Source organism: Cavia porcellus, unplaced genomic scaffold (genome assembly GCF_034190915.1).
Source record: "Cavia porcellus strain 051 isolate PalLab524CR breed Dunkin Hartley unplaced genomic scaffold, mCavPor4.1 scaffold_6, whole genome shotgun sequence".
In the NCBI taxonomy this organism is placed as follows: Eukaryota; Metazoa; Chordata; class Mammalia; order Rodentia; family Caviidae; genus Cavia; species Cavia porcellus.
The window spans coordinates 68,285,983-68,312,081 of NW_026947489.1; the positions used below are offsets into that span (position 1 = coordinate 68,285,983).

General features: G+C 36.5%; 1 protein-coding gene across 6 annotated transcripts in view; it reads left to right on the forward strand.

The window, feature by feature from the left end:
* Nucleotides 1–24,683, forward strand: part of Cct6b (chaperonin containing TCP1 subunit 6B) — a 64,078-nt gene extending 39,395 nt beyond the window's left edge. For 5 of the 6 annotated variants that reach the window (XM_063250951.1, XM_063250953.1, XM_063250950.1 and 2 more), the window contains exons 6-14: nucleotides 9,969–10,079; nucleotides 10,425–10,584; nucleotides 11,974–12,056; nucleotides 13,142–13,238; nucleotides 13,643–13,790; nucleotides 20,893–21,026; nucleotides 22,265–22,367; nucleotides 23,099–23,171; nucleotides 23,687–24,683. In XM_063250951.1, the coding sequence (XP_063107021.1) occupies nucleotides 9,969–10,079; nucleotides 10,425–10,584; nucleotides 11,974–12,056; nucleotides 13,142–13,238; nucleotides 13,643–13,790; nucleotides 20,893–21,026; nucleotides 22,265–22,367; nucleotides 23,099–23,171; nucleotides 23,687–23,759 (982 nt within the window). In that variant the 3' untranslated portion in view covers nucleotides 23,760–24,683. The remainder of the gene's footprint in view (nucleotides 1–9,968; nucleotides 10,080–10,424; nucleotides 10,585–11,973; nucleotides 12,057–13,141; nucleotides 13,239–13,642; nucleotides 13,791–20,892; nucleotides 21,027–22,264; nucleotides 22,368–23,098; nucleotides 23,172–23,686) is intronic. The other variant, XM_013152096.3, reaches the window with a different exon arrangement.
* Nucleotides 24,684–26,099: the final 1,416 nt, after the last annotated feature.

Genomic DNA, 26,099 nt, shown 5'->3' on the forward strand with positions numbered 1-26,099 from the left:
CTGAACCATGTTATTGTTACTGTTTTTTAAAATCCCATTTGATACTATTATTATGTTACATAGAATGCTTATACAATTTACTTTCTGATTTCCAACTTGATTTGCTCTATTTGGGTTTTACATATCAACCTTCCACATGGGTTTACAGTAGGCCCCTTTTACCTGTGGGGAATATGTTTCCAGAGCCCAGTAGATGCTTGAAATTGCAGATTGTCCGACCCCGTATATACAGTTCTTTCTTTGTATCCGTGGGTCATTGGTTGTAGGACGCCCCTGTGAATACCAAAATCTGTGGGTGCTCGAGTCCCTTATATATAATGGCATAGTATTTACATATAACCTATGAACATCTTCTTATGTATTTTAAGTCATATTTTGGCTACTTATAATGTCCATCCCATGTAAACATTATGTAAATGATTGTTATACTACTAATAAGAAAAATAGTTTGTACATAATCAGTTTAGATGCAGAGGGCTGGGGATTTAGCTCAGTGGTGTAAGCACCTGCCTGGCAAATGCAAGGTCGTGAGTTCAATCCTTGGTACAAAAAACTAAATAAAAAATTAAAAAATCAGTGCAGATGTAATTTTTTTCAGAATATTTTCAATCCTCACTTGGTTAAATCCTTGGATGCAGAACCTGCTGATATGAAGAGGCAGTCGTATTGTTTTTTCCTATATGTATGATATGCTTTAACTGATAAATTAAGTCCAATAAGAGATCAGCAACAATAACTAATAATAAAATAGAACAATTGTAATAATATGCTATAATAAAGTTATGTGAATGTTGTGTCGCAAAATACCCTCCCATACTCACTTTTCTGTGCCAGTGTGACCCGACATGATGCCTGTGTGACGAGATGAAGTGAGGTGAATCACATAGGCATCATGCTGTGCGCTAGTTTACCATCTGATGCTGTCGGGAGGTGGATAATTTCCGCTGAAATCTTTGGAAGAACATTGTAATCAGAAATTGTTGTCCCTTTTTGTTTCTCTTGGTACTGGGGATCAAACTCATGACCTGGCACTTATCAGGCAAGTGCTAAATCCCTGGCCCTTGTTGTCCCTTTTTATCTCATCAAAGTGCTGCTGGAGAGGTTAATACTTCAGTGATCGTTTGGGTGGCTTTAATGCTGTGCTCCACATAATTTTGTCATTTAATGCTGTTATAATTTGAGGCATTTTGGAAAGTTTTGATAATATTTTTTCATTGCTGGTTCTGCTCATAACTTCTTTTTCTCCTCTTCCTCCTTTTCTCCTTCTTCCTCTCTTCTTGTTCTTCCTTTTTCCCCTCCCTTCCCCCTCCCTCTCCCTCTCTTCTGTCTCTACCTTTCCCCCTCCCTCCTCCTTCCCTTTTTCCTTCTCTTTTTTTCTTCTTCCTTCCCTTCTTTCCTTCCTGTTTTGAGATAGGATCTCATATTTTCTAGGATGGCCTTGAACTTGCAACCCTCCTGCATCAGCCTCCTAAATATCTAGGAGCACAGAAATGTGCCACCATATGTGGCTCAGTATTTTACTTTTCACCTTCCTCTTCATCTGTAGATGATTCAAGTTCTTCCAATTCCTCATATGTTAGCAGACCTGATGGTTGACAGTGGATAGCTGAGACCATGGGTAACTGAAACCAAAGGAAAGCAAAACTTTGGACAAGTGAAGGAATACTGTACTTCCCTTCTGCTTAAAAGTAATACTTCAGACTATTTTTTTGTGGTACCAGAGATCAAACTTACAGCCATACCCTTGCCAAGCAGGCATTTACACTGCTGGGCTAAATCCCTGACCCCTCATACTTTAGACTTTTTAAGCAAAAGTTTACTGGATGCATACTTTCAAATTTTGCTTGTCTGAAAATATCTTATTTGATCTTCATTCTTTGGTGCTCTCATTGTGTGCTGTACTAGGCAGGCAGTTACAGATTTGGTCTCTGCCTTATGGTTTGATGCGTGATTTTTTGATATTATGGTGGTGTGAAAGTGATATGTACGCATCCAGTAGAAACTGGACTTTGAATTTTGAGCATTTTCTGGTATACGCAGTGTGATTCTCTCTTGTGACAGCTGCAGTAAGTGTGGGAGTGAGCCTCACTTCCCAGCCCGTTGTTCAGTTGTGAGAGTAAACTCAGAAAGCTCTGTGGTGTGGCTAAACTCCGGTGCTTGAAACGTTCATATTGAGGGGTGAATCCGGGAGTTCTGTCACTAAGCTACATCTCCAGCCCTTTGTATTTTTTTGGCGGGGGAACAGCATCTTGCCATCCTCCTGCTTTCCTTTCTGCATAGTTGAGATTACAGGTATGCACTATGGTGCCTGGTTAAATGTATTTTTGACCCGTGATGTATTGAATTTATGCTAGGTTTACCTAGATGTGTTCTCATTGTAAGTCAAAGAGCATTTTCTTTGAGCTGAGTAAAGATACTGTTCTATGTCTTCTAGCTTTTATTATGCCTCATTTCAGAAATGACCTGTTTTTTTTAAAAGATTTTTTTATTTAAGGAGAAAAAAATAGAAAAAGGGTACAAGTTATGCAGAATTTCAGAAAACATAAATAGTAGGAAATCACTAGTTAATAGATTACATATTGTTATCTTAGAAATAGTTGTTCAAGTTACAAAATTAAAGCATATAAAGTGGACTTTCAAACAGTGAGACTGGAAACAGTTTTGCTCAATGATCCAACAAAACTCAGTAATATGGTTATCTATCTTATACACTTAAATATATATGCAGTTATATTCTTTAGAGCACTTTCTTTTCCTTTCTTTTGTACAATGACAATTACACATTTTTGGTTTTATTACTCCCACAGTTATTATTACTTTTTTTTGAAGACAGTAAAACCAAAAGTGCTATAACAGAACAGAGTCAGTCAAATCAAAAGGATGGACATAATAGATAATGTAAAAACAAAATACTAGGTGATCAACAATGATTACCATACTGCCTCTTGTTATCTTAAAAAGAATTGCCTATCATCAGTTATAATAAAATTGAACAAAACAGTAAAGAATAAAACCAAAACACTGGAGACATTACAGGACTTTAAAAGAAGATAATAGTCAACCGGGATGGGTGTCATAACGAATCTTATTGTCTTCACAGTTTTGCCTATACTTTCGAACTTGGTACTATCAAGCAAAGCAGAATAGAGGAAAATCAGTCAAAGCAAGATGGTGAGGGCTATACAGGGTTTCAACTCAAGTTAATAGGAAATTAAAGTGGGTTACTACAGTGTATCCTGCTTTTTTTATTTTTCCTTTAATTAAAAAGATAAAAATAAAAAAGTAACTAATTAAAAAAAAAGGAGGTTGAGATAAAAGAGGGCATAACAACAAACCAGCACAGGTCAAAGCATAACCATTTAAGCAAAATAGTGTTTTACCAAAGATATCCTGACATAAAAGTAGTTACCATAGTGTCTCTTTCCTTGAAATCTTTGAGTATAACTTCGTATACTGTAGCACCAAACATATCATGACAATGTAAAACTATTCAAGAGAATGACAGTATTACAGGGTATTTAGAACCAACTATCAGAAAATGAACAATGGTTTCTGTATAATCTCCTTGTCTATAGAAGTTTTTGCTTATATTATCACATATAATAGAATCCAGTAAGATGCAACCTGTTAAGACCGATGGAGACAGAAGAATAAAAGCTTGATGGGACTTCAAAGCAATATGATACTAAATCAGCACTAGCTATTATGATGTCTTGTTTTCTCTAAAATAGCTGTTCCTACCATCCAATCTTCTCTGCCTCATTTCTGTTGAGCTCTTTTTCTGTTGTTTGTTGTCAGTTTGTCTTCATTTCACTTTCTGCTCCATTCATTGTGGCCTCTCTGCCACTGTTTCTGAAGTCTTGGTATTTTCCTTTTTTAGAATATCCTGCAGTATTCTCTGTAGAGTTGAATTGGTGGTTGTAAATTCCCTTAGTTCCTCTTTATCCTGGAAGCACTTTATTTTTCCATCAATTTCTAGGGACAGTTGTGCAGGATATATCAGTCTTGGCTGGAGGTTGTTATCTTTCAAAGCTTGAATTATTCCCACCCCCCCATGCTCTTCGTGATTTGATGGTTTGTGCCGAGAAGTCTGCTGTAATTCTGATGAGTGTTCCCTTGTAAGTGATCTGTTTCTTGTCTCTGATGGCTTTAAATATTCTGTTCTTATATTGGATTTCTGGAATTTTGATTATTATATGCCGGGGTGTAGCTCTGTTTGGGTTGTAGGTGGCTGGGGTCCTGATGCCTCATACATCTGAGTATCTTTACTTTTTGCTAAATTAGGGAAATTCTCTTGGATTATTTCTGTGAATAGCTTTTGTAGTCCATTTGTTTGTATCCCTACTTCTTCTTTTATGTTCTTAATTCTTAAGTTATAGATTCTCTTATCATCTTCTAGCCTTTGTATTATTGCTGTTTGTTTTCTTGTTATTTTAAAGAAGTTTTTCATTTCATGCTCCCATATTACAAATCTGCCCTCCAGTTTAGATAATCTATCCTTAGTTTCTTTCAAGCTGTTATGCCAGCTTTCAATAGAGTTTTTAGTTTCCTGGTAATCTCTTTGAACCTGCTTCACGTATTCTATGTTTTCTCTATTTTTTCCATCAAACAATTCTCCCTTTTTTTTCTGTTCTTCCATTTCACCATCTGTTTTTTCTTGGGCGGTGCTTAGCATTTCTCTAACTATTCTATTTATATCTTGCTTTATTTCATTAAATACTTCATTTTTAAACTTGTCTGTGAGGCTCTGGAGATATTGTTTTATGTCTATTGGTGCCATGTCTGCTATTGCATGTTTTCTCTCTTCCTTTGCATTTCCCTTTCCTGGATCAGTGTTCTCGGGATTGGGGGCTGAAGACCCTTTGTTGTTGCTCCCTCTTCCCATACTTTTTGTTCCTTCCATACAAGCGAATGTTGGAGGCCCCATTTTTTTCTCTTTGTCGGTTACAGTTTGTTTGAATTGCATCGGCTAGGTGTTCCTACCCATTGCAGTGTACTAGGCAGACACAAACCTCGGCAGCCTCTGCTGGGCCCACCCCTCCAGGTCAACCTATCGAAGGCTTCACTGCTAAGGTGCACCTCCAGGCGCTGGGACCTGGTTTGGGTTAGCCTACTGGGTCTTAGTCAGCAGCATCACACAGGCCAGGCTCTCCCCACCAATCCCACTTGAGAGGGGAATATGCAGCTAATGTCACTGTAGTGTCCTGTTCTGGCAAGTCTGCCTGGTCCCAGTATGTCCTTTGCTGGAGCCTTCTACTCTATGAAAGGGTCCTCGTTCCGCACACTCACCGCAAGTCAATGTAGGGCTCCCTGCTAGTCCTGCTCTCAACTCCGTTCATAGATTCCCGCTCTCAGAGCTTTCACGCATCTCTCTCCCTGCCCTGCAGATTTGGACGCAGCAGCAGCAGCAGGAAATTCAAATTGTGGCTTCCAGTAGGGCAGGTTCTAGCTTCCCACGCTGAGATTTTATCTGTTCCTGTTATAGCACCAGGATTGGATTTCCAGTTGATTTCTCTTAGCTTAGTTCATTCCTGGGTTGTTAGGGTGTATCTCCCCTTGCTTAGGACTTCTCGTACCGCACCATTCCTGGATTTTAAGGGGGGTATCTCAGAGAGCCTCCATAGCTGCTGCTATCTATCTGCCATGTTCTCCCGGAAGTAGAATTGACCTGTTCTTTAAATGAAATCCGTATTTATTTACTTTGGTGATTTAAGGATATTTCTCTTTGTCTTTAATGTTACTTTTGCTATGAAGTGTAGCTATGGCATCTTTTATTGTGCTTGATATTTATCAGGCTTTTTGTGTCTACAAATTGATGTGCTTGGTTCCAGAAAATTCCCATCCATTATCTCCCGAAACACTTACTCAGTTCTAGCCCTAGTTCTCCTTTTGTAGTTAAATGTACATGTGATGTTCTTATTCTGTCTTTCATGTACTTTATACCTGTTGTCTTGTGTGTGTTGCATTCTGGATAATTTCTAGTGATTAATCTGTTGCTCTGTAATTTTCTGTTAAACAATATCCAATCTTCTTTAAAATCAGTCTGTTGATTAGAAAAATTTTTAAATGGAGTATAATACACTGAAAAGTAATACAATGAAAGCACACACATCATAACAACATAGATTAATACATTTTAAAATGTGCCTGTGTAATCAGTACGCATAAAGAAATGATACTTATAAGTACCTTAAAATCCCCTTGTGTGCTCTCTCCAGCTATTATTTCTTCTAGAGGAACCTGAATTTCTAAATCATAGATTAACTATGCAGTTTTATACTGGTATAGATGGAATCATAAAGTAGGTGCTCTTGTGTTTGATTTTTTTCACTCAGTATTGTTTGTGAAACTCTTCCATATTGCTGCATGTATTAGTAAATCATTTATTCTCATTGCTGTTTAGTATTTTCTTCTATTAATATTTTACAGTTTAAGAGTGCTAAAGAGGTACCAATGTCTGTTATTTCTATATGGTTTGAAAAACTCTCTTGATTTCATTTGGGTGTTTTTCTGTTCCAACAACCTACTCTAAATGCAGTCTGAAGGTCCAATAACTATGAGCCTGAACTGATTAAAAGTTTTTTTCTTTTGTTCCAGGAATCAAACTGAGGACCTTGCGCTTGCCAGGCAGGTGCTGTGCTGCTGAGCTACATCCCCAGCCCTGATTAAAAGTTTTATAGAAAAAAATATTGTACAGTTTATTCATTCTACTATTGATGAGCATTTAGGTAGTTTTGGCCTTTATAAATAATGTCTGTATAAATATCATAATACCTTTTTGGTAGACATACAGATGCATGTCTGTTGCTGCCTTGGATTTTTAGTGGCCATATATGTTACATATAGAAGTCTTTGCTTACCTGTAGAAATTCTAGTTCTTCCTTAAATCTGCAATGTTATTTCTTATGGTTTCCTGTTCCCTGAACATCCTTCCCAACTCACCTTAAATTGTTTTTTTGAGTATAGAATTCATATTTGAGAAGTATAATACCTATAATTTGGTTTGTTTTGGTGTTTATTGTCTTCTTCTAGATCTACTCATTATGCCTTGTTCTACATGTACCAGTCATTGTGTTTAAGAAGTATTTGTAAAAGTAATTTGAGACCTAGGAGGAAGGTGCCTTTCTGCAGAGAAGATTTGCATTTTCTACTACAGGGAGCCCAATGACTACTTTAAATTTATAGTTTGAGGGTTTTTTTGCTTATTCATTTGATGTGGATTCTTAAGGCAAGCCACATGAGAAATGATTATTTCTAGTTCATCCTTCTGCATAATGCTGAATATGTAGTCGTTTGGGGCTTAAGCTTAGTGTGAAGAGGGTCTCCTATGAGATACCCCTCTTTGGATGAGCCCTGAGATTTTAAATTTTGTCCCCTTCATACTGTAAAGTTAACTCAAACCAAAGTTCAGTTTGCTGGGCTTGTCAAATGACTTCAGAATAAAAGTACCTACAGTGCTCTACTTGCCTGGAAGTTTCTGTTTTTATTTTTAGTTTTGGCTCAGTAATTCTTTTCTTTAGTTGTTTTTTTGAGATACAATTTTGCTATAAAATCCATGCTGACCTTGAACTCCCCATGTACCTCAGGCTGGTCTCAAAGTCTTGGCAATCCTCCTTCCTCAGCCTGTCAAGTGCTGGCACTACATGTGTCACCATGCCCAGCTAGTAATTCTTTACTATCTCACAACTCTCCAGAATTACATTTTGGTCTCTAACTTAACATTTTTAATTATCTTTGGTGTTATTAGGGTTGGTACCAATTAGCCCATCAATACTGAAGGTAACGAGTTCTTGATTTGTATTTTGGAAGGAGATCTGTGATTGTTGTATGGAGAATACAGTCGAGAAAGTTGGTGATGGGGAGGCAGAGAAATAAACGGGAGATCAACAATAGGAGTCTATTGTTGCTCAAAGGAGCACTGAAAATAGCGTAGATCAAGATAACATAGAAGGGAGAGGCAATAATTTGGTAATGGTTGGGCATGAAGTGGGACAGAAATAGGAGTCAAGAATGTCTCAGGTTTTTTGCATGATCAAGTGCAAAAGTGGAGTGCTCGTTGGGATGGAGAAAGTTTAGGGAAGTAAATCAAGAATTCAAGTTGGGCAATGTATGTTTAAGGTGCCTTGTGGAGATACTGAGCAGGGCATTGGCAAGATAAGTCTGGGGTTGAGAGTAGAGATCTGAACTGGAAACAATCCTTGTGAGTCAGCAGGTAAACTGATGACCTGAAGACCTGAGAGTGAGCGAATTCACTGGGGGCAAGGAAAATAAACAGAGAAGAGAGTTAACTTAAAGTTTGAACCAACGTGGCATCCAGTGTTTAGAGTTTAAAAAGATGAAGATTGAAGGAGGCTGAGAAGGGGGGTGGTCAATGAGGTGGGAAACCCAAAAGAGTAGAACCCCAGGACCCTAGAGCAAGTGCTTCAAGGAGAGAGTAATCAGCTGTGTCATGTGCTGCCATAAGTTTAAGTACATTTTTGTGAGCTGAAAATTGATCGTTACAGTTGGAAAACAGCTTTCTAGGGAGGTAAATTTAATGAGAACTCACTCAAAGAGGTGGAAATGAAAGTCGGACTGCAGGCGGGCTCAAGAAGAATGATACGGGAGGAAGTGGAAATGCGATGTAGACAACTCAGAGTTCAGCTGTAAAGACTTTTTTTTAAAAGATGAGAATTATCATAGCAAGTTTGTTTCCTGATGAGGGTGTTCCTCTAGGAGAGAAGAATTATGGGGGCAGTGCAGGAACAAAAGGGAGAATCTGATATACAAGTGTAAGAGTCAATCAGGTAGAGAAGCACAGGCATTTTGCTCAGAGTAGCAGGTTCAAGTTTATGTGCCAAGGATTGGCAGAGGTAGTGATGGGAAACTATTTTTGTTTTCTGCAAGAAGGAAGGTCATTTGATGAGCGTTAGGTGAGAGGAAGCATGAAGGAGCTTGAAAAGGAGTGTTGCCATTTCATTGTAAGCAGTATGCATTCATTTTCGGTTTGGAGCTGGAGTTATTTAAGCATTTGAAATCTTCCTTATAGTTACGTTGACCTATTAAAATATTTCATTATTATATAACAGTTATTGGCTATAAAAGATTCTTAAATAGAAATGCTACCCCTTAAACTTGCATAAATGACTTCTACAAAGTTATAAAAATATTTACTCTAGAAAAGATATTAGGGAAGCAACAGGAAAAAAGCCTCCTCTTTCATTACCCATATTCCTACCACTGAAGTCAACCCTATTCTTAGGTTCCTTATGCTTTTCCTTGAGTGTCAAGATGCTTTTTTTAAAAAAAGAATAGTTACAATATTGTTTTCCATACAATTTGTCCTCCTGTGCTTGTCAGCTAGTCTTACAAATATTTTTCCATGTTATTGTATAGTTTTCATGGCCGTCAAATAGTTGGATCATTATTTGCTGAGCGATATCCTATTGTTGAACATTTAGGTTAACAATTTTTAGTTGTTCCATATAATTATTATGAACAAATGTCCCTAAGAAGTCCATTGTGTGTCTGTCTTTCATTACCGGATCAGCTGTGTAATGTTTTTGAGTTGTGTAACATAGAGAATAATTCTGGTCTGACTTTTCATTGTGACTTTTCAGTCACACTGTGTTAAAGTAAATTTTCTTTCCTAATTTTACTAATTATATGCTAGGTCTGAAATCAGCACAAAGAAACAATGTGTTTCCTGGCCATTTTGATACAATTTGGAATGTAATTCTAATCTTATACCAAATTTTAGAGTGTGTATTTAAAGTAGGAAAAATTGGTACAAATTCTGATGATGAATGTGAGCACTATGCATGGCCACTACAGACTAAATAAAACATTTTAAATAGTAAAGTAAGGGTCTGGGGATTTAGCTCAGCTATGTAAGCGCCTACCTGGTAAGTGTGAGGTTGTGAGTTCGATCCCTGGTACCAAAAAGAAAAAAAAAAAAGCAAAGTAAGAAATATTGCATATTTTAATAGGTTGATCCGAGGATTAGTTTTGGATCATGGTGCCCGTCATCCAGCAATGAAGAAGAGGGTTGAAGATGCATTTATCTTCACTTGCAATGTATCACTAGAATATGAAAAAACGTATGTGTTCAGTTCTCTCTCTCTCTTTTAGTTTTGACTCATTTTTCCCATTGACTACACAGATTAATGGGTGTCATTTTGGCAGACTCCTACATGCACATAGTATACTTTGGTTATATCTAGCGCCCCTTGCCCTACCCTCCCTAGCTGCACATTTTTGAGGGAGGGGTTCATAAGTACATTTTGCCCATATCATTTCTCTTTATAACTTTTGAAATTTGTTTTTCTAAAAGTTTAAAAAACTTTTTCCTTTCCTCCCAGACATTTAGTATAGACTTCTAGCTTTTCCTCTTTTTTTTTTTTCTTCCCACTGCCTTTACTAGCCTGTTTTTATTAACATTTTAGAGAAGTGAGCTCTGGTTTCTTTTATAAGACGGCAGAAGAGAAAGAGAAATTGGTAAAAGCTGAAAGAAAATTTATTGAAGATAGAGTACAAAAAATAATAGACCTGAAAGACAAAGTCTGCTCTGGTTCCAATAAGGGATTTGTTGTCATTAATCAAAAGGTGAGAAGGCTAACTTAGAGTTTAATTATTTGTAAAGTATCTTCAGCATTTTTCAAAGTGAACTCCTGGACTGCCTAACCCCTAAGACTTTCATGATATCTGAAGTCAAAACTATTTTCATATTAATCATTGTGCCTTTTACACTCTTTTGACATTTGCAGCAATAGTGCAAAAGCCATGACAGAACTGCTAGCAATTTTATGCAAATAAAGCAGTAGACCAAACTATGCTATTCGCTATGTTCTTTATTGCCAAACCACTATATACATGCAGGTAAAGAAAAGGCAGTTTCATTTAAGAATGCCTGGATGAGGTAGTAAAACTTAACTAATTTTATTAAATATTGATTCTTAAGTATGCATCCTTTTATAATTCTATGTGGAAACATATGAGGCACAGACAAAGCACTTCTGCTGTGTAACAATGTGAGGGTATTTTGAAGGAAAAGTCCTGTAACGTTGAACTGTGAGCTAAACTAGACACTTTTTTCATGGAAAGCCATTTTGCCTTGAAAATGTGACTGACAGACAAATTATGGTTAGATTTGGGTATTTGGTAGGTTGTGCTGAAAAATAAACGAAGCAGTTTTCTTCAGGGAAAATACCTGAGAGTATTTGCTTCCAGTCTAATATTTGAGCCTAACTCAGTGAGCCAATAGTTTGTGAATGACTAGTAGATGCAGGGTTTTACAAAATTATGTGTGAACGCATAATCCATTGAATTGTAAAACCAACGGATTTTAATAGGAGAGAGTCTGCAAAGTTCACTGATATGGTTCAGTGTTCCTCACTGACAGTAACCACTGAGAAGCTACGTTACTTGAGTTTTGGTATAAACATACTTTGAGAACAGTGTATCCACGGTTATCTGAAAAAACTATTAAAATATTCTTCCCTTTCCCATATTCTAATAAGTGCGAATTTCTTCTATAATTGAACCAAAGCTCCATATCATACTGAGTATAGAAGCTGTATATGAGAGAGACTACCTGTTTTCTATTTAGACAGACATTAAAGATATGTACAAAATTATAATCACTCTCATATAAATATATTTTTGGAAATGTAAATTTTCATTAAAAAGCAATATTTGTTGACATGGAATAGGTTTATTATTATTTTAAGTGTATTAATCTCAGTTTTAATTTATGATATGAATATAGATACAGCTTGTATAAACATAGGCTCTTTGGGTTCTTAATTTTTAAATGTATTTAATAGTGCTGAAACTATAAATTTGAGAACTACTGTTTTAAAATATATTTATGGCTAAGGTTGTGGTTCAGTGGTAGAATACTTGCCTAGTACGTGTTTAGTCCAAAGAAAAGCAAAAACAAAAAACCAAAAGACAGAAGACATGTTTATAATTTTTATGTTAATTTGATTGTAGGGAATTGACCCATTTTCCTTAGATACTCTTGCAAAACATGGAATAATAGCTCTTCGCAGAGCAAAAAGAAGAAATATGGAAAGGTAAGCTTACAAATTCTGTATCCTGAGATTTTTAACAGATTAAATTGAAATTTTCCCAAGTGTATTCTTTTTAGCTTACTAGTAAATGTTGGTGAGCAAAAAGTAGTATACAGATTTCAAATTTTGAGGCTAGGTGTGTGTTGGAGTCTGTGCTTAGATCCCCAACCCCCCAAATGAGTGCATGGCAAAGGCTCAAAAGAATGAGACAATGCAGCATGATCTTTAGGGCTCCAGGGAGACTGAAACCCTCTGCAGAGTTAGTAACTTTATAGTCCAGGCTGGTTTTTGACTTTGCAATGATTTTCCTGCCTCAGCCTCCCGAGTGCTAGGATTACAAGTGTGTTTTACCATGCCTGGCTTTCAGTATATAATTAAACTATCAAAAATCAAGGTTATTAACCTATTTCAGAATTTTGTTGAAGTATCAGGAAGTTTTCATTTTCTTTAAAGCAGATTTTAAAAACAATATGCTGCATGATCTCACTTGTACATGGAATCTTAAGAATGTTGCACTCATGGAAGTAGATAGGAGGATTGTAGTTTCCAGGAGCTCAGACAGTGAGGAGCTTGAGGAGTTTAAGAGATTTTCAAAGGATACAGAATTTCTTTTGCAAAGGAAGAATAGCCAGGCATAGTGGCACATGCCTATAATTCCAGCCCTTGGGAGGCTGAGGCAGGAGGATCATGATGAGTTGAGACCAGCCTGGTCTACAAAGTGAGCTCTAGGCCAGCTTGAACTGCATAGTGAGACCCTGCCTCAAAAAGACAAAAAAATTTACATAGGAAGAATAAACAAGTTTCAGGATGTGTTGTGAAACATGGTGACTATAATTAATAACAATATATTGTTGAAAAAAATCTAAGGGTAGATTTATACATTCTCACCACAAAAACGCTAGGTAATATATATGAGGTAATATATATGTTAATTAGCTCAACTTAGCCATTTCACTAAACACCACATAGTAGTTAATAAATATATACAATGACAATGCAGTCCTCTGTATTAATTTTCTTTTTGTCTGCAAAAATTAGCATTTGTGTTTTTTCTCACAAAAGCTATAGTGACATATATATAATTTCAGACTCACTCTTGCTTGTGGTGGAATGGCTGTGAATTCTCTTGAAGACCTTGATATAGATTGCTTGGGACATGCTGGTCTTGTATTTGAGTATACATTAGTGAGTACTTCTGTGAATAGTGGTTATGATAGGAACACTAAACCTTTTTTCAAAATTCTAACCTTTTAATTTACATTTCATATTTGGAGATCTGACTAACCCAGAGGACAGATTTTGCAATTAATTTAATCTAAACATTAAGAATTCAAATGTAACTTAACTACTTTTAAACATAACTTAGTTGTTTAATAAGAAAAATTCACACCAATTTGTTATAATATAAATGAGATCTTTATTTCATAAGATTAAATATTGAAGTTATGGGATTGTTTTGTTTGTTTTTGTTTTGTTGTTTGTTTTTGCACTGCCCGGGTTCAAGCTCAGGACCTCATGCACGCAGATAAACATTCTACCAGACAGCTTTGTTCCCAGCCCTAAAGTTGTGTCTGTGTGCCATCCTTTAGGGTGAAGAAAAGTTCACTTTTATAGAGGATTGTGTTAACCCTCGTTCTGTTACCTTGTTGATCAAGGGACCAAATAAGCATACCCTCACTCTAATCAAGGATGCCGTAAGAGATGGGCTTCGTGCTGTTAAGAATGCCATTGAAGATGGTAAGCTCTTTTTCTGTGATGGTGTGAACCTCACATATTTTCAAGGTAAAAATAAATTTGTTAAGGTATAGATAGTATTATAAAATATGAATGGTCAGGTATGGTAGTACATGCCTATCATCTCATCTTCTTGGGAGGATGAGGCAAGAGAATCTCAAGTTAGAGGTCATTTTGAGCAATTTAGCATGACCCTGTCTCAAGATAAGAAAGAACTAGAAATGAACTGGAGATATAGTTCAGTGCTCCCTGGGTTCAATCCCCATTACTGAAAAAAAACTAAAAAAAGAATATTTACTATTCTTTCATTTTGCTCTGGACAGATTGTAGCTTGGATGGTAAACGATTTCCTGTGAAATATTCTTTTGTGTGTGTGTGTGTGTGTGTGTGTGTACACAGAGTCTCATTCTGTAGTTCCGGCTGGCCTTGAACTCAGTACGGAGCCCAGACTGTCCTTGAACTCACAGCAATCCTCCTGTCTCAGCTTCTCGAGTGCTTGGATTACAGGCATGTGCCATCATGGCTGGCTCCTGTGGAATATTCTTAATAGGGTGCTGCCCTCTTAATTAATTTGTTTATAAAATGAGAAAGCAATGAAATATTATAGTGTCTTTGTTACTTTTAGAAAGTTATTTCTTTTTTTTTCTTAATTTGGTTTTATTTTAAAGAGAATAAAACCAAGCAAAATAAAACCAAATAATGCCAATCAAAACAAATCAGTGTAAGTGACACAGGGTTTTAAAACAAGATAATAGGAAATCAACAATGGCTACCATAATGCCTCTTGTCTTCAAAATAGTTGCCCATACCATCAGACACAGGAAAATCTAACAAAACAAAATAAAACCAATAAAAACAAAACAATGAACAAAATATAGGACTTCAAAACAAGATAATAGTAAATCTAAAATGGCTACCATAATATGTCTTGTTGTCTTTGAAACAGCTGCACATGCCATCAGATACAATAAAGTCAAGACAACAGAATAAAGCCAAACAAAGCAATGAAGATGATACAGGACCTTAAAACTGGACAACAGGGATTTAACAATGGGCAGCACCCCCAGAAGGAGATCCTGTGCATTGCCATCCTCCAAATAGATAAACAGAGCACCAGCTAGCATTAGGCCTGCAAAGTCAAAGAAACACTAAATGCTACAAGCATTAAGTCGTATTCCACCTCAGTGGTCATCATCTCAGCGTGTTCCCCCAGATCAGTGGGTTGTTCATGGTTAGGGGACACCAGCCTGTACACTGGGAGCGGCTGGCATCTGGCTGTCCTCCCTGCAGGCCGGCTCACAGGAAGTGGCTAGCTTCTTATTCTCCTCACAGCCGCGAATGGTGCAGACTGACAGGAAGGGGCTGGTGTCTGGTTGTCCTCCCTGTGGTCCACCAGGAAGTTATTATTTAAACCATGGAAGAGCTTTAATAGCTCAGAACTCATTTAATTACCTCAGGTATAGTGAAGTTTTAGGAAGGAAATGTTAACACATCATCACCATCCTTTTGCAGCGCTGGAGACTGAATCCAAGGTCAACTAGATCCTCAGCTCCTCTTTCTTTTCAGACAGAGCTTTATTAAGTCACTAAGTCACCCAGACTGGCTTTTTTTTTTTTTTTGTACTGGGAATCAAACTCAGGACCTTGCACTCAGGTGCTGTACCACTTAGCTATGTCCCTGGTCCCCAGGCTGGCTCTGAACTTGTGATCCTCCTGCTTCAGTATCTTAGAGTGCTAGTATCTAAAATGTGTTCAACAACACCCTGCAACCTTTATTATTTATTGACAACTTATGACCTTCTAAAAGGAGTCAAGGTAGAGAATATGATAAAAGCTCACACTGAAAGTAGAATGATAGGTGCATGACAAGATGTTCAACGTCATCAGTCATTAGGGAAATGAAAGACCAAACAACAAACATGCCATTTTACACCTTCAGGATGGCTGTAACAAAAAAGCTAAGCAACAGTATGTGTTGACCGAGTTGCCATAAGAAGGAATAAAGTATTGGAGTGTATTACAACATGGATGAACCTTGAAAACATTATGCTAAATAAAAGAATCCAAATACAGAAGACCACGTATTATCTATAGAAAGTGTCCAGTCAAGCAAATCCATGCAAGCCAAAAGTAGATTAATGATTGTCAAGTGAGCAACTGATAATGAGCACAGTATTTTTTTTTTTGAGAGGTGGTAAAAATGGTAGTTGCAGTCTTATGAGTCTCCTAAAAAGTGACTGAGAAGTATGCTTTAAAAGGATGTTTTATGATATATGAAATATATATAAAGAATGATAAGAAACCTAAGTAATGGTTAGCTTTTCTCTGATAAACAAAAAATAGATGTGAAATCATAGTAAAACTGGAAAATTAGAATCTAGGGAAAAGAACATAAATAATAACAAACAGTAATCATTATTAATATTTATGTTGCTGGAATATAAAGAAATATGATAAGTTACATAAATTTCATTATTGGAAAGGAGAAAATACATCATTCTTAAGTGGAAATAATGTGGGGCTTTATGTAAGGATTTCTTCCTATTTTTTATAGTGGATGCTTCCAGCATTTTTTTTTTTTCAGGAAAAGCATAATCCAGGCATGGAGCCTTTGATAGTTCCATCTGACTGTTAAAATTTAGGATATATAGAATGAATGGACTGCTCTATTTAAAAATTATTTCAAGAGCCAGCTGTGGTGGCACAGGCCTGGAATCCCAGCACTCAAGAGGCTGAGGCAGGAGAATCATTGTAAGTTCGAGACCAGGCTGGGCTACAAAGTGAGCCTAAGGCCAACTGGACCTACATAACAAGACCCTGTATCAAAAAGAAAAAAAAAATTCCATCACTGAAGTTTGTTTTAAATAATTTTACTGAGTATAAGTGACAGAGTGAATTGCACGTATTTAAGTGAGCACCCAGATGTCGTCTCACTCAGGGTAGTATGCCTGCTGGTCACCCTTCCCTCCACAGCTCTCCATGTCACCACGTGCCTTGCTCTGCTTCCTAACTCATCTGCAGATGAGTTTGAATTTTCTACTATTTTATATGAATAGACTAATACAGTATGTATTCTATTTTGGTCTGCGTCTTACACTGCATAATTAGTTTGAAATTCGTTGCTGTTATTACACCTATCAGTAGTTGTTTCTGTGCTCCTTGGTACTGCATTGGGTGAATGTGGTCCAATTTATCCATTCACTGGTTGAAGCTGTTATGAATATTTCTGTGTAGATTTTTTTATGGTCATTTGTGCTCGTTTCTCTTCAGAAAGTGCTTAAGGATGCAATGGTTATAGTAGGTGTATGTCTAACTTTTACAAAGTGTCAAACTGGTGTTTTTTCTAGATTTGTTTTTATTAATGCATGCTTGCAATACAGAATAATTTTGTTCATCTGGGAGGAATTGGTACATGTATAAACATTCTTGATAATTTTCAGTCCTTTTACCTAAACTCCCCTTTTCCCCCCTCCCACTGACTCCTGTCCCCATTTCCAAGAGTCCATCTTCAAGTTTTCACTCATCTCTCCTTTATTTCACTTATTCATTTATTTATATTTTAGATTTTCCATTTAAGAGAGAACATGAGATATTTAACTTCGTAAATCTGGTATATTTACATGGTCTTCAGTTCCATGTATTTTCCTGCAAGTTAAATGATTATTTTCTCCTTTAGGCTGAAAGATATACCATTATAGATAATATATTCTCTTCATATACTCATTTGTTGATGGGCAACCAGCCTGGTTCTACAGCTTAGCTACTGTGAATGGTCCATTGTAATTATGGGTATGCATGTATCGTTATTATATGTTGTCTTTAATTCTTTTGAGAATATACTTAGGAGTAGCACAACTGAATCAAATGGTAGTATTTCTTTTCTTTTTTTGGTATTGAACTCACAATCTTGTGCTCACCAGGCAGGTGCTTATGCTGCTGAGCTAAATCCCTGGCCTCAAACGGTAGTATTTCTAGTTTCAGGTTTTTGAGGAATCTCCATACTAATTTTCAGACTTCCTTCCTGTCTTCTTCTTCTTTAGTGGGTGCTCCTCAACAAGCCTCTGTTGTTCACTCTGGAGTTCAGCAAGTTCTTCTGTAGTCAGCTCCTCCGCATGGCCCTCAAAAAGCTCCTCTGTGTCTGAAACATCATTATCCAGACCATCTCTGCCCATGGACACCGTCTCCTCCACTACCTGTGCATCAGTCCCTTCAAAGTCATGGTTGGTGACATATTCTGGCCAGTTTCCTCCAGGCTGTGTTTAAGGTCTGCTCTTGACATCTTCCCAGGCTTTGTCAATAAGATTGATGCAGTGGAGAACTCTGAAGTGTTTCTTCCAGAATGCTTTCAGAGTCCAGGACATCTCTTCAGTGACATTAAAACACCTGGTGAAGAGCACTTTTTGTTACAGCTTCTTGAAGTGGCAGATGACTTGCTGGTCCATGGGCTACTGAAGAAGTGTTGTGTTGTGAGGGAGGAACTTGACCTTTATGAAGTCACACTCAGCCTCCATATCATCCACTAAGGCTGGGGGGTGTGCTGGGGCATTATCCATCAGAAAAAAGCACCTTGTAGGCAGTTGGCTGTCAGAAAGGTGTTTCCTAAAGGTGGGTGCAAACATCTCATGCAACCATTCCATAAACAATTGCCTTGTAATCCAGGCTTTCACACTGCCTTCACAAGACAGGTGGTCTTGAGCACATCCTGTTCCTTGAATACACAAAGGGTCTGAGAATGGTACAGCAGTAGCTGCTTAATCAGGTCCGCATTTGCATTCCGACCCAGCCAAAGGGCTCGCCTGTCCCTTGTGGGCTTGTGCCCTGGCAGTGCCTTTTCCTCCTGTATGATACAGGTTCTATTTGGCATCTTCTTCCAGAAGAACCAGTTTCATCCCAGTTAAACACTTGTTGAGTGAAATATCCTTCTGCCTCCGTGAATTCTGGGAATTCTTCAGTGGCCATGTCAGAACTGGAGGCCTCACCATATCTGTCACACTGTGGGTGCCACATCTCTAGCAGCATTTATGAAACCACCTTCTATGGGCTTTAAATTCACCATTTGTTGGACTGGTACAGGGGTTTTCTTGCATAATCCTGGGTTTTTCATAGCTTCTCTGCCACAGGCCATAGCCAGCTGTTTCTCCTTCAGCTAGTAAAAGTTTTCCCACCTCTTGCAGCACCTGCATTCTCTGCTTGTTTTACATTGTTACTCCTTTTGCCAATCGCCTCCTTTGATGGCATCTTTATTCTTCAAAATAGTCGACATTGTTGACTTCACTGATTTGTACTCCAGAGCCAGCTCAGTCTTTTCTACAGTTTTCTTCTTCAGTTCAGTGATTATTTTCCTCACAACCTCCTTCTTACTATTCTTGCTCTCCACTTTCTTGTTAGCATCATTATCGCTCTTGCATACTTGTCACCTTTGTTACTGCCCGGCGTTTTCTTTTTACCACCATGCTTGCTCTGCACTTTCTGGGAGCCATGACAGATGGAATAGTACTGTACAACACTTTTTGTGCTAAAAGGCACACACAAAAAACTTCACAGTAAGTGTACACAGTCTGTGCCTAACTGCAGTCTCCACTAGAGGAAGCCATGACTAGGTGTCAGAGCAGGGAAGATGAGGCGGAGTTCCTAAATGAAAGAAAAATTGTGCTGAATGCTAGAAACATTTGTGAACCCAAGTATGACTGTATTTATTAACTGGCATTTTACAACAAGTTTGTCAATCTCTGATCTAAGTTTTCCACTTTATTGGCCTAACATTATTGCTCATAGCATTCTTTTATTACTCTTAATATCTGTAAAATCTGTAGTGATGTCACTTCTCTCGTTTCTGACATTGGTAATTTTTGTTTCACTAATTTCTACTCTGATATTTATGATTGCTTGTCTTTTGCTTGCATTAGGTTTCATTTCCTCTTTTCTCATTTCTTAAGGCAAGAACTCAATTAATTGATTTAAAATCTTTTTATTTATATAGGTGTTCAATGATACAAATATGTTTAGTAATATAAATTTCTCTTTAAGTGCTGCCTTAGTAGCATTCCACAAATTTTAGTATGATGTGTTTTCATAGGGGAATAAGATTAAGGAAGTTTTCATAAGTATTGGTAATCTGACTCTTAAACTAGGTGGTAGGTACGTGGATACATTTGTTTATTTGTATATTTATTATTTTTTTTTTTATCGGTACCAGGGATCAAACTCACGATGGTGTGCTTGCAAGGCAGGCACTTACGCCGCTGAGCTAAATCCCCAGCCCTGTGTATTTATTCTTTATACCTTACATACATAAATATTCTTTTGAGTGTATCCTACATTGAGCAAGGAGCTTTTTAAAATATGTGATTGGGATGTACAGATATAATTACCTCATGGATGATAGTGGGTAAACATGCTTTTATCAATTATGTTGTGAAAAGAAGCAGAAAAGGGGGATAGCAATTTAAATATGAGTGCAATGAAAGAAAGAATTGATTGCTTTTGTGTTGTTTTGTTTTAAAGATAACATGATTCCAAAGAAGCTTGTTTGTTCAAATAAGTCATAGGCTTTATAAAACTATGCAGATTTAACAGTCCCATCCTGATGTGAAAATTGATGTGTTTAACAAAAGCTCTTGCTTTAGAATAATAAGACCACTTAAATTTTTAGTAGTTTGGGTTCTGTTCCAAAACAGAAAACAGTTCATTGAATCCTAAGAATGCGTTACCAAAAACTCTGGCCAAATTATCTTGGTCTAAAATATTTTCAAGTCAGATATTATAATCAGTTACCTGCCACTATAAATTATAAATAACTGCCTTTTCAAAGTAGCTATAAAGAAGTAAGATGAAAGAAATGTCTACTCTTATTTGCCAGAGGATAAGCAATGGAATAAGCTGTTTGTAACCAGCTATCTACCATGCTCAATTACTTAGCTTCAGAATGCTTCATAGGACAACTGAGTAATTACCGAGCTGTGTGATTTATTTGATTTCTGCACATATTTAAATACATTTTAGAAGCAGACAAGAGAATAGAACATACCTGTATAGCTAATTGCTTTTCTCCTCACTTCTTCCCCCACTGCATGGCGTGTCTTGGCATTATTTCTCTTGTCCAATAGGCTGTGTGGTCCCAGGGGCTGGTGCAGTGGAAGTGGCAATAGCTGATGCTCTTGTTAACCACAAACCCAGTGTGAAAGGAAGAGCTCGTCTTGGAGTCCAGGCCTTTGCTGACGCCTTGCTCATTATTCCCAAGGTACAGCCATCCTAGGGCCACTTAACGACGGGTTAGGCTGCAAGGTGTTTGTTTACATATCATCCCATGAAATCCAACAGCAGAGTGAAAGACGGGCGTCTCTACATTCCCTCATACAGTTTTCTCTTAGCTGTCTTACAACTCCAGCAGGGAAACTTTTGGGATAATAGCCCCAAATTCTTTCAGGAGCTCCACAAAGTGGGCAGATTATTCTCTTGTTCCTTTCTAGGACCTTCAAAAGTTGAAGTAGCTCCAAAAGTTTCCTTCAGAAATGGTTCATGATGAACTAATTGCAGTGAAAAGTTAGAAGCCAGACTTCAGGGTAGATAATTCATTTGTTGGTGGTGTCCAAAATATGATCACTTTAAATTTTCCAGACCGTTTCACATTCCCACACACTGCATTTGTCATTGTCATTATAATTCCTAGAAAAGAAAAACTAGAGGTTTTCTGTTAGGTAACCAATAGACAGAGAATTATTTCTTTCTCTTTGCATAACCTGGTTGTGAACCACTTGGAAATACATGAAACTATTTCCAATATGCTGCTGAATAAGATGCATGAATTAAGATGTTACAAAACTGTGAAAATTTTTTAAGATAAATGGCTATTAAATTATTCATAATTTATGGATTCTTTGTATATCAGATATCTATTTTTTTCTTTCCCTAAGGCAGCAAAATCTCTAAAAAAATGATACATTGTTAACACAAATTGGTAACCCCGAGGCACATTGGTGGTACCTTTTCTGCATTATTTTTTGGTTTGGGATAACTTGGAAGCATGGCCCGAATACCAGTATCTCTGTCCCTGCTGCCCCAGGCCGTGGCTTTCATCTTGAAGATGAGGACACACAGGTGCTGGAAATATGCTAGCTTTCTTTAGCAAGTGCCTTGGAGAAACTAGAATACATGTACCTAGAAGGATTAGAGAAAACAGAATACTGTACTACTTCCTTTGACATTTAACATAGTTTTTGTGAGGAAGGAAATTAATGTAGGATTGGAGGAACTCAATTTAAGATATTGTTTAATATGCACATGAATAATGTTTATGTAAATATAAAAATGACTAGATAAAATAATTTGTTAAGAATGGTATCCTTCAAAAGGAGATGATTAGCGAATTAAAGATGTTTCCATAAGACTAAACAGTAATACCTTTTATATTTGCTACTCATATATACATGTAAAACTATTCCATGCATATATTTATTATTATTATTATTATTCTTAAAGGTTCTTGCTCAGAATTCTGGTTTTGACCTGCAGGAGACACTAGTAAAAGTTCAGACTGAGCATTCAGAATCAAAGCAACTTGTTGGCATAGATTTGAATACAGGTAAGAAACTGAAGAAAAATGAACTGCTTAGTAAGGAAAGAGGTTATTCTTCAGTCATCCAGATCTTACAGTAAGGTGCTTAGGGATTTGAGTGACTTGGTGATTGTAGTTTACTTTTGAATCTCTTAAAATATTCATGTAAGAAACAGTTATCGAGAACTTATATGCTTGGTGGTTTTCATACAAAACAAAATAAAATACTTGCCTCTGTGAGCTTCTGTTACAGTGCAGGACAACAGGCACTAAATAATAACTTTAATAAGTAAGTGTCTTTAGCATTTGAGGAAGCTGTAAATTTGATGAAAAGGATAAAAAAGCAGTATAAGGATGATCGGGAAGTCTTAAGGGGATGGGTTGGGAGGTTCGTAACTTAGAGATTAGACAGAGTAGACCTCACTGAGAAGACATCTACTAAACAGTGAAAGGAAATAAAGATGTTGGCCATGTAGGGGAACCGGGAATAAGTATTCAAGGGAGAGAGGACAGCTGGGGAAAAATCAGCATGTGATGCTTTGAGAAGGAAAGGGAGACAGAGTCGTATTAGAAAGATCACTCAGGGACATATGGGCTATTCTGAGGACTTAGGATTCTACTGTGGTGAGATAGGGAACATTGATGATTTTGACAAAACTACTATGGGTAATTATTAAATATTGTTAGATTATACCAATAAACATTGAAAGAATGTATCAGGACGTCAGTATAAAATGGTATACATTTTTACTTTTCAGGAGAACCAATGTTAGCAGAAGATGCAGGAATCTGGGATAACTATTGTGTGAAAAAACAACTTCTTCACTCTTGGTAAGCTGGAAGTAATACACAAAGAAATATCTTTAGGGAATAATTGATGCATTAAATTTTCCTATTATTTTTTGTCATCCTGCAGTGGAAAACATGCCCAGTGTATAAAAAGATGTAGTGTCCAGTTATTAAGACTAGTTTCTGTTATTTTATGCCCATTGTGTATTTTAATTGCAGCAGTATAAGTTATAGGAATGGTCAGTGTAACTGTTGATTTGATGGGACAGGGAAAGTGCCAGCTGCTGAAATAGTGCCACTTGTATAGTGAGGAAAATAAAATGGTGTGATTCAAAATAACCTCAATTTTCTGGAATATAAATCATGTTTCCACCTTATCAACAAAGGAGTTGAAATTGTAATACAAGTGATGATGTTTGTACTTATAATAGATTTGTCTCATAAAATCTCATACCAACATAACTGAAGAAAAAAAGTACCGTTTATAGCAGAAAATTGCTGGGGGAAAAGACAAGCAAGGGTTAGCAGGTTTCACTCACTCTCCTCTTGTTCTTTAGCACAGTGATTGCCACCAACATTCTCCTGGTTGATGAAATTATGCGAGCAGGGATGACTTCACTCAAAGGGTGATTGAATTCAAAATCAGCTCTTCTAGAAGACAAGATTTAGTGCACCTTACATCCAATTGCTGTTGTATAGCCTGATCCAGTCTTAACTTTTACAAAATAAAGGCAGTTTATCTCTTTGGTTTCAAAAATATTTCATCACGGTATATAAAGAACACAATACATATTTTCAGGATAAAGGAATAATAATGGAAATATTTTTCCTTAGAGTCTTTAACTTCTCACCTTGTACTGTATGCCTTTGCTTTTTTCATGAAATCTGTTACGATTCTTCAGCTTTCTGGAAAACTTTTTGTTAATCATATATGGAGTACAGGTTGTAGAGCACCCAAGTCAGGTTACAGTTTTCCAAAGGATATTAATGTAGTGAGACAAAATGTTTTATTTTTCTCTCAAAAGCCCTCAAGTAACTTCTTGCTACCACTCTTTCCCTTATAAATATGGCATCATCATATGAATGTAGCTTTGGGTGTATTAATTTACAACACCTAGTTGTTTAGTGTATAGTTTATTATATTTTACCTGGATCTTTGGTAGATACGATTCTGTACATGCTTAACAACCCTGGCCACAGTGCTTTGATAGCTCTCTGACTAAATGGAGCGGTAGTCCCATCTGGAAAGGTGCAGATTGTTAGTGTCAACTCTGGGATACACAGGTATTCCTTGTTTAACGAACTACCTGTTTAACAACTGTTCAGATTTACGACTGAGACATGCTGTTTGGGCTTATGACTTGTGGGAGCTTTTTGTACAGTTCAGTACATCTTGTCTATAGAGGGTAGGGGTACAGTATACCTTGTTTATACAGTATTGCAATTTTTGCTGATTGTACAATATAGTACAGTACTATAGTTTTATGTTCTGTTATATATTATAGTACTGCATGTAAGCATTATGCAAATAAAAGCAAAGTCATCAAACTGGCATTTCCTTCGACCATTTATTTGTTCTGAATACTCTAATGTACATTTTATATACAATTCTTCATTTAGTGACCAATTCATTTAATGACCTAACTCAGGAATAGAAGCCTATCGTTGAATGGGGAAAGCCTGTAATTGTTTTGGGCTTTATAAAAGAATTGTATTTGAGGGCTGGGGATTTAGCTCAGCGGCATAAGCACCTGCCTTGCAAGCAGGCAGTCGTGAGTTTGATCCCTGGTACCAATAAAAAGGAAAAAGACAAAAGCAAAACAAACAAACAAAAAAAGAATTGTATTTGAAAGTTTAAGCATTATAATGGTGACTTTATTGTTCAAAACTCTGGAGTTAATTTACTGTACTCTTTGGTTAGTTTTTCATCAGAGTTGATAAGAGATTAAAATATTGTAGGTGCATAATGGAACTTTGGCCTATTTGTGTGTATAGAAGATTGTTTTAAACATTTAATGTCTTAGTTGAAAAACTTTAATTTTATAGCCTGTTTTGTCACATAATATATTGTCAACATCTTTCCAAGTTAATAATTATGCTACAGTGTGGACTTATGTGATATTTTATTGTGTAGTTATCCTTCAGATTATTGTAGTAATTCTTTAAAATATTTTTCTTATAAACAAACATTTCCTTTTTAAGCCTCTGCTTTACTATATACTGTAGGTCTGTTGCATTCCATTGGGTTGATCAAATTTTCTTTATTTGGATTAGTTTCTGATTTAAGCATTTTGTTCTGTTCTCCAGCAGATTGTCATCACATTAATACTATTCTGTTTTAATTCTTAAAACTTTAGAAAAATTCATGATGCCTGGTAGGGTGAGTCCTCCTGTCTCCATCTTTTCTTTTTTTTCTTCAGAATCGATTTGACTCTTCCTAGATGTAATATTTTCCTTCTTCCATATATATTTTATAATCTGCTTATCAAATCATATATTTTGAATGGAATTGTAATGATTGTATAATACATTTCAGCTAGAAATGATTTACTGACATAATTTATATCTTCCTATGTGTATCAGTTTTAAAATTAATAAATGTCTTGTTTGAATAAATATTTAAATATTTTCCATAAAAATGCATTATATTTTTGGTTGTATACCTTGTTTTAGAAGTTTTTATGAATAGGACCCTCTATGAAAGTTAGACTTTTAAAGTATTTATTGCCACACTGCAATTCCTTTAAGGAATTTAAAAAAATTGGCTCTTGTATTCCACAATTTTCTTATCAGTGTGATAGTTGTAGATTATTTTGAAATATCTAAGTTGATGATCAAGTTATCTAAGAATAACAATAGTGTAGATTTTTCTTCTCTTTTCCAGCTCTTGTACTGTCTCTAATATTTTCTTATTTTATTGATCTGGCTAAGCCCTTTAGTATATTATTATAGATAAGCAATCATCTTTTA